The 11,491-nt window shown below is 39.3% G+C and overlaps 1 protein-coding gene across 1 annotated transcript; it reads left to right on the plus strand.

Annotated features, from left to right (window-relative positions):
* The first annotated feature begins 4,873 nt into the window (after positions 1 to 4,873).
* Positions 4,874 to 9,819, plus strand: LOC121139718 (killer cell lectin-like receptor subfamily F member 1). Its single transcript, XM_040743689.1, has 4 exons — positions 4,874 to 4,916; positions 7,346 to 7,488; positions 8,306 to 8,418; positions 9,690 to 9,819. The coding sequence occupies exons 1-4, from the start codon at positions 4,874 to 4,876 to the stop codon at positions 9,817 to 9,819; spliced, it is 429 nt and encodes a 142-aa protein (XP_040599623.1).
* Positions 9,820 to 11,491: the final 1,672 nt, after the last annotated feature.

Genomic DNA, 11,491 nt, shown 5'->3' on the forward strand with positions numbered 1-11,491 from the left:
TACGGTTCTAGAATCACTCTTCTCATTTGAAAAACTAAGCCTTAGGAAAGCCTTCCCGTGAATGTTTATAGATTTTCTAAGTTCTTCAAACAAAAGCTAGGTAGTTACTAGATACAGCAATATTCATGCTAATGATTGGCGCCCTCTCGAGGATATGGTGAGAATGACAAACTGTTTATACCTTAAATGAAATCGTGAGAAAAATACCTGATCATTTCAAATTGGAACGTTCTGTGAAATACATTATCGGCACGTCTCAAAACTTTCAAAATATTCAAAACAGAGGAAGGAGTAAGAAACTGTCAGCCAAGCATGTTCCAAAGAGATAGGAAGGATAAACGCCCTGTGCCTTGCTGTAGGCACGGGAATCTTCAAATGCAAGGAATAGGCAAAATCTGGACAAGGGATTAATTAGGAATGATCATAAATATTGAGTCATCAATTGTGACACATTTATTGTAAAAACGGCATGCCTGCTTTTCCTTTCTATTTTCTCCACATCTGTCTGTCTCCATTAATGAAAGAGAATAAGATAACAATAGAGAAGGCTGAGCATTGGCTCCCTGAGAGCTTTCTGCAATTTTCGGCAACTCTAAAACGTGTGATAAAAGAAAGTTTGTGGTTTAAACCACAGATCCCTTTTCTCCTCCCACCGACCATATCCTTTGTGGTTTTCCATGCTGGCTGTGTTTCAGTGCTACAATTTTATAAGCACCTTTTTTTATTATTAGATTATGTCTCTGTTTCCTTCAAAAATGGATTATTCTATTTGCAGGATGGTTGGACAGATGCAACATGCAGAAACAGCAACTGTAAAGAAGCCCATAAAACATTCCTACCACCGTCAGCACAAGTAGACATACAAAGGTGGGAATCTGGAATCCTCTACTAGATGGCCGGCTAGATGCCTAGAAAGTTAGTGGGAATTTTAACTCTACTTGCAACATTAATAATTAGAAGTTAAACTATCTTAGTCTTAAGAAAGTTGTAACCTATTTTGCAATAATCTATTTACATCTATTTACTTACCTACTTGAGTATATAGTTATCTGTACCTGTAACTGGATAGCAGCCCAAGTCTTGGCACATAAAATATATTTATAAATATAGTTAGAGTGAGTCCAATGGGTTATATATTTCCTGACTTTAAGATTAAGGGAGTCTTATATTTGTTAAAGTAAAATATACGAAGGTAACGATTAGTACCTGAGTTTTGTTTCATCAATCAATATAAATGTATTTTGTTTTGAAAAGATGATTAAAACTAATTTTGTTCCCAGTAGCACAGACAGTGAGATCAACAATTAATAAATGGGACCTACTGAAACTGAGAAGCTTCTGTAAGGCAAAGGACACAGTCAGCAAGACAAAAAGGCAGCCCACAGAATGGGAAAAAATATTCACTAATCCCACATCTGACAGAGGGTTGATCTCCAAAATTTACAAAGAACTCAAGAAGCAAGTCTCCAAAACACCAAAGGACCCTATTAAAAAGTGGGCTGCAGAACTAAATAGAGAGTTTTCAATAGAGGAGTCTAAAATGGCTGGGAGGCACTTGAGAAAGTGCTCAACATCCTTAGCCATCCGGGAAATGCAAATCAAAACAACTCTGAGATACCATCTCACTCCTGTCAGAATGGCTAAAATCAAAAACACCAATGACAATTTATGCTGGAGAGGATGTGGTGAAAGGGGGACACTCCTCCATTGCTGGTGGGAATGCCAACTGGTTCAGCCACTTTGGAAATCAGTATGGAGATTCCTCAGAAAAATGGGAATAAACCTACCACAAGACCCAGCAACTCCACTCTTAGGCATATATCCAAAAGATGTCCATTCATACAACAAAGATGTCTGTTCCACTATGTTCATAGCAGCTCTATTTGTAATAGCCAGAACTTGGAAGCAACCTAGATGTCCCTCACCCGAAGAGTGGATAGAGAAAATGTGGTACATCTACACAATGGAGTACTATTCAGCAGAAAAAAATAATGGAATCATGAGATTTGCAGGCAAATGGATGACACTAGAAGAAACCATCCTGAGTGAGGTAACCCAGTCACAAAAAGAGAAACATGGCATGTACTCTCTCATATATGGATTTTAGACATAGATCTGGGGAGGGCCAGCCTACAATCTCATGGTCAAAGAGTCTGGGAAACAGAAACATCATTTAGTGGCTGATCGAAGAAGAGGCAGACTCCCTCGGTTAAGTATTGAGCTGAACTCAAGAAAGCCAGTAACAGAGAGGGAGGACTGATGATCAAAGGGATTAAGACTGGACTGGTTTAACCCCCAGAATCAGCTGACCTGACAAGGGTTAGCTCTTGAATCTCAGGCATCAGCCTGGGAATCCAGCATGGGACTGATCAAGACCCCCTGAATCTGGGTGTCAGTGAGGAGGCCTAGGTAATCTATTGAGCCTTGGGCAGCAGATCAGTACCCATCCCAAGTATACACACGGACTTTGGACTCCCATAGAACAATGTGAGGTGCACTCTCACCCTGAACTCTTGGGGAAGGGTCTAGGCCCTGCCCTATATGAAATGACAGACTATGGACACCCCCATGGAGGGCCTCACCCTCCCTGGGGGAATGAGGGGGATAACGGGGGGGGGGTTGGGGGGAGGACACGGGAGGAGGGGAGGGAATGGGAGAGGGACCTGGAACTGACTTGTGAAGCAACCTTGTTTCTTATCTAAATTTAAACTGGAAAAAAAACTAGTTTTGTTCATGTATCTCATCAGACAATTAGTTTTTGTTTTGTTTTACTTTCACCCAATTACATGGCATTACTTGTATGTTTCTTCCTGGAGCTCAATTCTTTATGATATTACCTGAGTAACTCAGTCGTTGTGCAAACAAAAGCGAAATAACTTACTTTACTGTGTAAGGTGATTTTAGAAAGACATTGCCAACATAATGTAGACGGAGGTTCTGTCCCACCTGGTCCCAAAGCTGTTTAGCCCCAAATACACACACAGGGACTTATATTAATTATATAAACTGTTTGGTTCATGGCTCAGGCTTTTTATTGGCTAGTTGTCTCTTAGTTTTTAGCCCATAACTATTAATCTATGTATTTATACATGGCATTATCTTACCACAGAATGCCAGGTGTGTCCTGTCTTCTGGTATCTATGTGGCGTCTCTGTCTGGTGGCACCTCCCTTTGTTCTTCCCAGAATTATCCTTATCTGGTAGACCCGCCTATACTTCCTGCCTGGCTCCTGGACAATCAGCATTTTGAGAAACTAATAAGTGAAACATATATTCATAGCATACAGAAGGACTTCCCCCATCAACATAAGAAGACTATTTAATGAGTGTAAAACAAGTATGTTTATCTCTTAGACACAATAAATCCAATTTTTCATCTCGGATAATCTTGGGTGAGGACTTCTTTGTTGTAGTATGTTTGCTTGAGATAGTCTCACTATGTTATCCCAGGCTGGCTATGAACACTTGGCAATGCTCTTGCCTGAACTTCCTGAATGCTAGCTTTAGCGATATGAGTCATTACACTTAAAAGATGATAGGTTCTTTCTTGTCTTAAGACCGTGTGTACTCTCAGCAGTTTATATTATGCCATGTTTACAAGTACATTTTACATTTTTTAATGTTATAGAAGGACATTTCATCATTGCAGATTACCCTGAATGTCCAAGATGGCATCCGACAGCTCTGAGACTGGCCAGCCTTGCACTGGTTTTCTTGGTGGCCACAGTGATAGGACTAGCCATCCATGGTGAGTGCGTTCAAAGTGAACTACCCAGATATGGAGACTAGAGTATTTCCTGAGGAGTTTCCTGGGCTTTCTCCAGTGTCAGGATCACACAGCACGTTATCCTATGCTGTTTTCTGACACTATTTAACTTCTGCTGACATGAAACAATCCCACTGTCATCACTCATGATGCTCTATGCATATGTCATTTTGAAAATCCATCCTGCCTTAATTTTAACTAATTGTCAAGTATGTGAATTTGGTCATAATTCTTGTAGGAGATGAAGTTGTAGATTTTGGTGAGAGAACTCAAACTTTATGAAAGTTGACCTTATTCTTTAGGTATATTACAAAATTAGATGTTTTGAATCTTGGAACAAAACTTAACAGCTGGTTAAAAAGTTAGGTCCAAATTAAATTTAAGGTCTATGGCTAAAGTCAAGAGCACACAAATTAAAATATACAGTTGAGTTTGCTGTCACTCCATTGGCAGATCCTGCTTGTTAGGAACTGTGATAAATGACTAATTTACAGGATGGCTTGTTAGGAATTGTGATACAGTATAGCTTGTTAGGAATTGTGATAAATGACTGATTTACAGGATGACTTGTTAGGGATTGTGATAAATGACTGATTTACAGTATGTTTAAGTCTCCATAGAATCCTGGAGTGTGTCAATTACTTACCTTTTGGTAAATAAGATGGTACTAAGTGGTATAATGATCTTATGACCAGCTTAAGCTCACAAAAATTCCAGTCCACCACATTAGAAAATTTTAATAACTATAAAGGAAATTTAACTTTCTTAATCTTTAATGTGGATAAAGAAAAATTTTGTCTATTTTAGTTTGATTTAGATAATATTATTTTGCATCTCTTGGTAAGAAGAAACCTCCTCATCTCTAAATTCCCATTTCCTTTGTAAAAGTAAAATGTGGAGATATTATTGACCAGAACCCCTTTTTGAAGAGCAGTTTGTGTATCCAGCAGCAATTTTATTAAAACAAAGGGGTGCAGGCTTGTATTGTAGAAATATAATTAGTATTGCAATTTTTTACTTCTCAGTAAGTCATCTGAGCAGGTATTCCTTAACTGATAAGCTTAATGAGGGGATACTTGGTAATAATGGAACCAGATGCTGTGACTGTATGGATATTCCTCCCGGGAAACAACAGGACAAAACCTCCACAGGTAAGTGATTTATGTAACTGCATTTTAGGAAGGGGAATATTTTCCCCTATCATTTCAGCCTTTACTTTTGGGGCCAAGCAAATTAAGCTGATAAAAGACAAATGCATGAAAGAAAAGTTATTGGAATGCACATGGGAGCTAACAAAAAAAGAGGCTAGCTCACCAACTTCCTCACCTAGATTCCTGAGTCAGGGAAGGGATAAATCCCTTATTTTTATCTTAATTTAAAAGAAATTGTGTGTGTGTGTGTGTGTGTGTGTGTGTGTGTGTATGTGTGCGCATGTATGTGGATGTATGTAACAAGATGCACTTTTGGAGGACCAAATACAACCTGTGGGAATTGTTGGTTTTTTCTTTGTTTTGTTCTTTCAGATTGGAAGGCTTGGTGGCAGGAACCCTTACCCACTGAGACATGTTACTGTCCCACCCCAAAGCCTTTTATGACAGTTACAGATTTCTTTAACACTCAAGAGGCTGAGGCAGGAGGATTATCCAATGTCCTATATCAGCCTGAAGTACACAGGGAGATCTTGCCTCAAAAACAAAAACAAGACAAACAAATACATTTCTGCATTTCTTTAGGAAAAACTTCCCAGTCTCAATAGCTAGCTTTTGGGTAGCGTTTATTTTCAAAAATTTGTGATAGATTCTATTTTCACATTAATACTCTTTGATATGTATCAAGTTTTTAAAATATTTGTGAACATTTAAAAATATTCACTACTTGGATACAAATAACTAAAATTTTAGTAAAGTACAATTTTACATAACTGCAACTTAGCTTAAAGCATAAATAATTATTTCAGTTAAAACATATATACTTATTTCTGAATATTGGTTTATTTTAATACCCATATTCTTCCTTTTCAAGGAGTTAAATCTAGTGGCCTAAGGCTAAATTATTTTATAATGTTCTTGCAGTGTATGAAGAAGTTTCTGTATTGAAAGAGAATTTTGAAAATAACTGCTTCAACAGCACTGAAGCATTTATCTAACTATTCTTTACCAATAAAAAGAATCAGGAGTCAGGTATCAGGGTAAAAACCTGAATGATCAGAGAAGCCGAGAAGCCACCAGTGCCTTCTTATCTCTTCTGTTCCTCCCTCTAAACAGGCCAAGATCCTCTCTCCACCCACCTTATCCCTTTCTGTCTCTATGTCTACAGTCTTCCAAACGTATATGGTTAACCAGTGGCTGGCTACGCCCTCTGACTTGAAGCAAGCTTTATTTTTCAGAACACAAACAAAATGTCACACAACACAGCACTTTTCATTTGGAGCCCATGTGTCTCTTAGATCATTACTTCAAAACCACCAAGTCTGTGATTATCTATTGTGAAGAGATTAAAAATATTTTTAATTAATTCTACTTTTAAAAATTGTTCTTTCTGGCTGGCCACATGGCTCAGCAGGCAAGGCACCAGTCATCTCTCCTGACAGTCTGAGCTCCGTTCCTGGGACCCACATGGTGAAAAAGAGAACTGATTCCTCCATATTTGGGCTGTGTAGTGTTCGCTCATTCAAGCACACACATGCATGCATGCACACTCGTGCACACACACACACACACAGAGTAAATAAAGATTTCTTCAGGTGAATCTGTAAGATCTTGATAATGGTAGAGGATGCACTTCATTCTCTGGTCCCTGCTTTAGAACAGCTGGTTTTAAGACAGAGAGCATGAGTTGTGGAGGATTTCCCCTTGTGTGCCTCTGAGGCCACCATTGGTCTCTTCCGCAGTCTGCTTGGATGTGTGACTGCTGCTTTAATTTTCATTCCACCCACCACTAATCAGTCGTATGACCCAGAGTCAGTTATTTAAAGTTCAGTTTCTCTGTATTTTCATTAAGTTTAACTTTACTGTCTTTATTTACACAACGAGGAATATGAAGTTAATACCTTTATACCTGTCTTAAGTTTTTTTTGGTAAGGAAAATATTTCATACATTCACATGCTTTCAGAATTTAGGAAAATACTTTACATATGGTAGTTATTCAATAAATATGACTTTGAATGTGTTAGCATTTGCCTCTTTTAAGGACTGTTCATTACTGGAAAGTGAGAAGGGAGTTGGTTCCCTAAAAGTGAGGCAGTGTTCTACTTTTTAAAAAAGTCTGTATTCTTATCTTATATGTGTGAGTCTTAAGCCTACATGTCTGTGCACCATGTATGTGCAGTGCCCACACAGCCCAGAAAAGGTCATTAGATTCTTGGAACTGGAGTTACAGCTGCCACATAGGTAGTGGGTATTGTATCTGGGTCCTCTGCAAAAGAGGCCAGTGCTCTTAACCACTGAGACACTTTTGCATACCCAACTTTTTTTTGTTAACTTTTAAAGCTTAAAATCAATGAGACAATTTCTTCTGGTCTTAAAACTTCTTACTTGTTCCTATTTCTTTCCATGTTGTTTTCTTTTTTTTTCCTTATAGGAAAGTCATGCCCCAATGACTGGTTCCAGAAACAAGGGAAATGTTACAAATTTTACATAAACTTTAAGTCATGGATTGATAGTGAAATATCCTGTGCAGTAAAGAAATCACATCTCTTAGTGATCCAAGACAAAGCAGAATTGGTAAGAACTAACTTCATGAAACTGGGAGATGTGAGTATATTCCATGATAACATAATTATTTCACTGTTAATTACTGTCATTTGTTAAATGACAATTACGTGGTAGGCACTATGCACTATCATCTTAATTAGCTCTAAGATGAAACTTGTGAGACAGAATTTTCCCTATAGCTACAGGGGGTATTATACAATTTATGCAGGGGCTATGTTTCTCTACAGGTAAGTCGGGATCTTAGGATAATTGACTATCAATATTGAGTTCCTGTATGGAGGAAAAGAGGAGTTCGAAGGACACATCAAAACATTCCCTGTGAGTACTCCAAGCTCACTGAACTGAGCAGGAGGATTGAGATAGGTGACTTTGAGGCTAACCTGGACCCTGACTCAAAAACTTATAACCAAATAAATAGAATATAAAACATTGCCAGTTCACAGCAGTATGTCTAGAATCTTGGTAATTAGGAAGATGTTTTAGTTAGGACAGATGTTTAGTCTTGATTCACCTGTCTATGCACTCATTCAAAGTCTGCACATCTGTCCTCAAGACGTCTTATTCTTCTAGCTTTGGTCTCCTCTGTACCCTTTCTTAGTCTGCTATTTGTATCCTCCACAGTTCCATCAAACAGAATGTATATGAAAGTCACACAGTTGATAAACCTCCCCACACGGTTTCTTTTCCTCACTATAGGGAAGACTTCTTACAGCATTCCTGGATGGAAATATGAGCATCAGAATCTTTTTAGGTTTGGACAGAAGAAGGCGGAAGCATCTATTTGTAGCTGACATCCAGATGACTTCTTCTAGCTCTCTTTTCTCAGGACTTCATACAGAGTAAAATACATGATGGTGTTTACTTTTGGATTGGACTGAATGTTACATACACACAGAAAACATGGACCTGGCTGGATGGCACACCATTACACCCAAAGCTGTAAGTGTTTGGTGTTTGTATACCACCGGACACATGGGAGACCTCCATAGACCACTCCTTATGGTAGCTCTCAGGAGCTTTAAGTGGTCAGGAGATTGTAGGATGGAAGAGTTTGATACCTGTTAATATATCAAGGTTCATAGAGTCTGTCTTAGAGAACCAGAGGCTACTAAAATAATGTATGGTCCTATTTACATCTCCATCCAATTTAGAAGTTAGAAATGGAAAATTACAACCAACATATCCTAGTTTGCATTCTCTTGCAGCAGTAGATGTTATGACTAAAAGTAACGTGGGGAGGAAAGGGTTTATTTGGCTTACACTTTTGACCAAATCCATCAGAGAGAGAAGTCGAGGGAGGAGTTCAATCAAGCAGGGAAGGAATTTGGAGGAAGGAACTGAAGTAGAGGCCATGGAGGAAATTCACTTACTGGCTTGCTCTCCATGACTTACTCAGGTACCTTTCTTATATACCCCAGGATCACCTCCCCAGGGATGACACCACTCACATTGGTCGAGGAACTCCTCCATCAATTAGCAGTCGGAAAATAATCCAGGAACAGGGCCATTGGGCATTCTGCTGGAGGAAGCTCTCCAGTTGAGGTTCCCCCTTGCCAGATGCGCCAAGTTGACAGTCAAGATTAGCTACCACGGTCATGAAACTGTGTTGTCATTTGTTGATCTAAGACAGAAAAGATTGGTCTGAACACTGTGGAACAAAGGTGTGGTCAAAGTTCTTCACTTAACTCTGTCCTCAGCTCTGACCACAGTTGGTATTTCTATCTTTAGCATGGTCATAACATACCAAAGAATAGGGATGTTTTAGTTATTATTATTATTAGAATCAAGGATTTTCTTCTTCATCTCAATGAGGGAAGGTGTTTAGAATCTGTGACATTTGAGACTTGGGTCTGAAAGATAAAAAGGTTCAGAATTCCATCTGCTTTTTATTTGCAAAATATATATTTACGTGTGGGGGGCACACACATTCATGCCACAGTGACCATGTGACAGGACAACCATTAGGAGTTGTTTCTCCTGTGTTGAGGCAGGATCTCTCTTATTACTTCTGTTTTGCTGTTCAACACTCCAAGCTACCTGGCTCTGGTTTTGAAAAGCCCATTCCCTGTCTGAACATTGTAATATGTGAAGGCTCTACCTCAGAGAAGAAGGAAAACACAAAAAACATATAGACCATGACAGAGGGTGGGTATCTGGAGTGGAGCCAAGCCCTCTTGAGGGTCACTAACATGTGGCCTTTGCCTCTGCAGATTTCAAGTTACAGGCCAGCTTGAAGACAATGCCTGTGCCCTGATAACAAGGAAGGGCATTTTCTCTGAAAGGTGTTTCATCGACAATCACTGGATTTGTCAAGATGTGTCTATAGAGGACAGAGTTTGAATGATCATAGCCATGTCCCTTACTAGAAAAGAATCAGATACTATGGAGACTTTGATTTTTTCCCCAGAGAAGGTCTCACTATGTAACCCTGGCTGTTCTGGAACTCGTGTAGACCAGGCTGTTCTCGAATTCAGATATCCTCCTGCCTCTGTCTAATAACGTGTAAATATGTGTCTACAAATGTGAATACCTAACCAGTATCAGCTGAGCCCCAAGGTCACCCCGTCACTGATACAAGATCTCATCATCATTCTTGACAGCTGCTACTTAAGAGAAAACCTTTCTCCAATCTGCCCATCTTTTACTCCAAGAATAAAGGAGCGCATTAGATGATTTCTGGAACTTTTTTACCACTTAGTATGTGCAGCTAGATGCTTTTTGCTCTTCCTGGGCTTACTGTGAATAAAGCCGTCTCTCTCTCTCTCTCTCTCTCTCTCTCTCTCTCTCTCTCTCTCTCTCTCTCTCTCTCTCTTTCTCTCTCTCTCTCTTTCTCTCTCTCTCTCTTTCTCTCTCTCTCTCTCTAGCTCTAGCTCTATCTCTCTCTCCTAACTCAAATCTCATAATCTGTAGTCTGAATTTCAGTCTTTTAAAGTTTTCAGAAAAGGACCTCTTCTTTTTTTCCTTCTATATCTTTTCTCACTCTCTTTTTTATCATGACCAAGCCTGCTGGAACTACAAGGAAACATTCCTGAAACCACATGTGGCTTCTGGCTTCTTTTCAGTTTTTTCCACCTTTTTTGAGAAAAACTTCCTGAAATTTTTTTCAATGCCTGTGTTTTCTACTTCCTACCTCTGATTTCGACTTTACCTGCTTCAGTAAAATGTTTTCATCATGCCACCAGTGGCTGACTTCCAGGTAAGTATAATGATGTCTCTCTAGATTTTTGGAGCTCTTAACAGCTCTTCTTGGTATTAGCCAATCTTTTCATCTTGAAACATCAGCCTGGGGTCTATGGCACACGTCTGCCATTGTAACCCTTCCTTTGTGGGTTCTCTCCTCTGCTCTCCTAGGTACAGAGATTCTTCTGAGTTTTGCCTGAATCTGTTAATATACACAACTGACGACTGAACTCATCCCCTCCATAATGTCATCAATTTATTATCTCCAAACCCTCATTTACAAACTCGGCCTTAATAAATGATTGTCCAATGGACATCTCTGTATGGTATCTTGAGGGCTGTCAATCTTCCATGTTACTATAGTTGTTGCTGGCCCAGTAGATTTGGGAAGCCTGCCTGTCCTAGTTAAGCTGAGATCTTGGAGTCTGCCATGACTTTCCCTCCTCTCTCCCTCCATATTCAAAGCTTCGTTTAAGTCTTACAAATTGGATTGCTTTTGATTTATCTGCATTATCTTTACACCCAGTTAATTGTCCTGGGTTTCAAGGACAGCCTTTTTTGTTCACTTATATTTTGTTTGTCAAATCCATTTTCAGTATTGGATGACTCTGCGACATACCATGATACCCATTCTCAGTACGGCTACTCTAAACTTCACATCAGACTATGCTGCCTTCTGTTTATCACCTAGGGACTTTGTTTTTCTAGCCCCCTCATTCTGTGGCTTTGTCTCATTGTCCCCCTACTTCCAAGCCTCTACTTACATCACACTAAGCTTTATTCACTTCTCTTACAGAATCTCTGACCCCGAACCTTATTTCATTTGTTTGTC

Source organism: Mesocricetus auratus, unplaced genomic scaffold (genome assembly GCF_017639785.1).
Source record: "Mesocricetus auratus isolate SY011 unplaced genomic scaffold, BCM_Maur_2.0 Super-Scaffold_100001, whole genome shotgun sequence".
NCBI lineage: Eukaryota > Metazoa > Chordata > Mammalia > Rodentia > Cricetidae > Mesocricetus > Mesocricetus auratus.

Coding starts and splice junctions, on each gene's coding strand:
- LOC121139718 (XM_040743689.1), top strand. CDS start 4,874: ATGGATATTCCTCCCGGGAAACAACAGGACAAAACCTCCACAG. Junction 4,917..7,345: donor ACAGGACAAAACCTCCACAG/GTAAGTGATTTA, acceptor TTTTCCTTATAG/GAAAGTCATGCCCCAATGAC. Junction 7,489..8,305: donor TCCAAGACAAAGCAGAATTG/GTAAGAACTAAC, acceptor CTCTTTTCTCAG/GACTTCATACAGAGTAAAAT.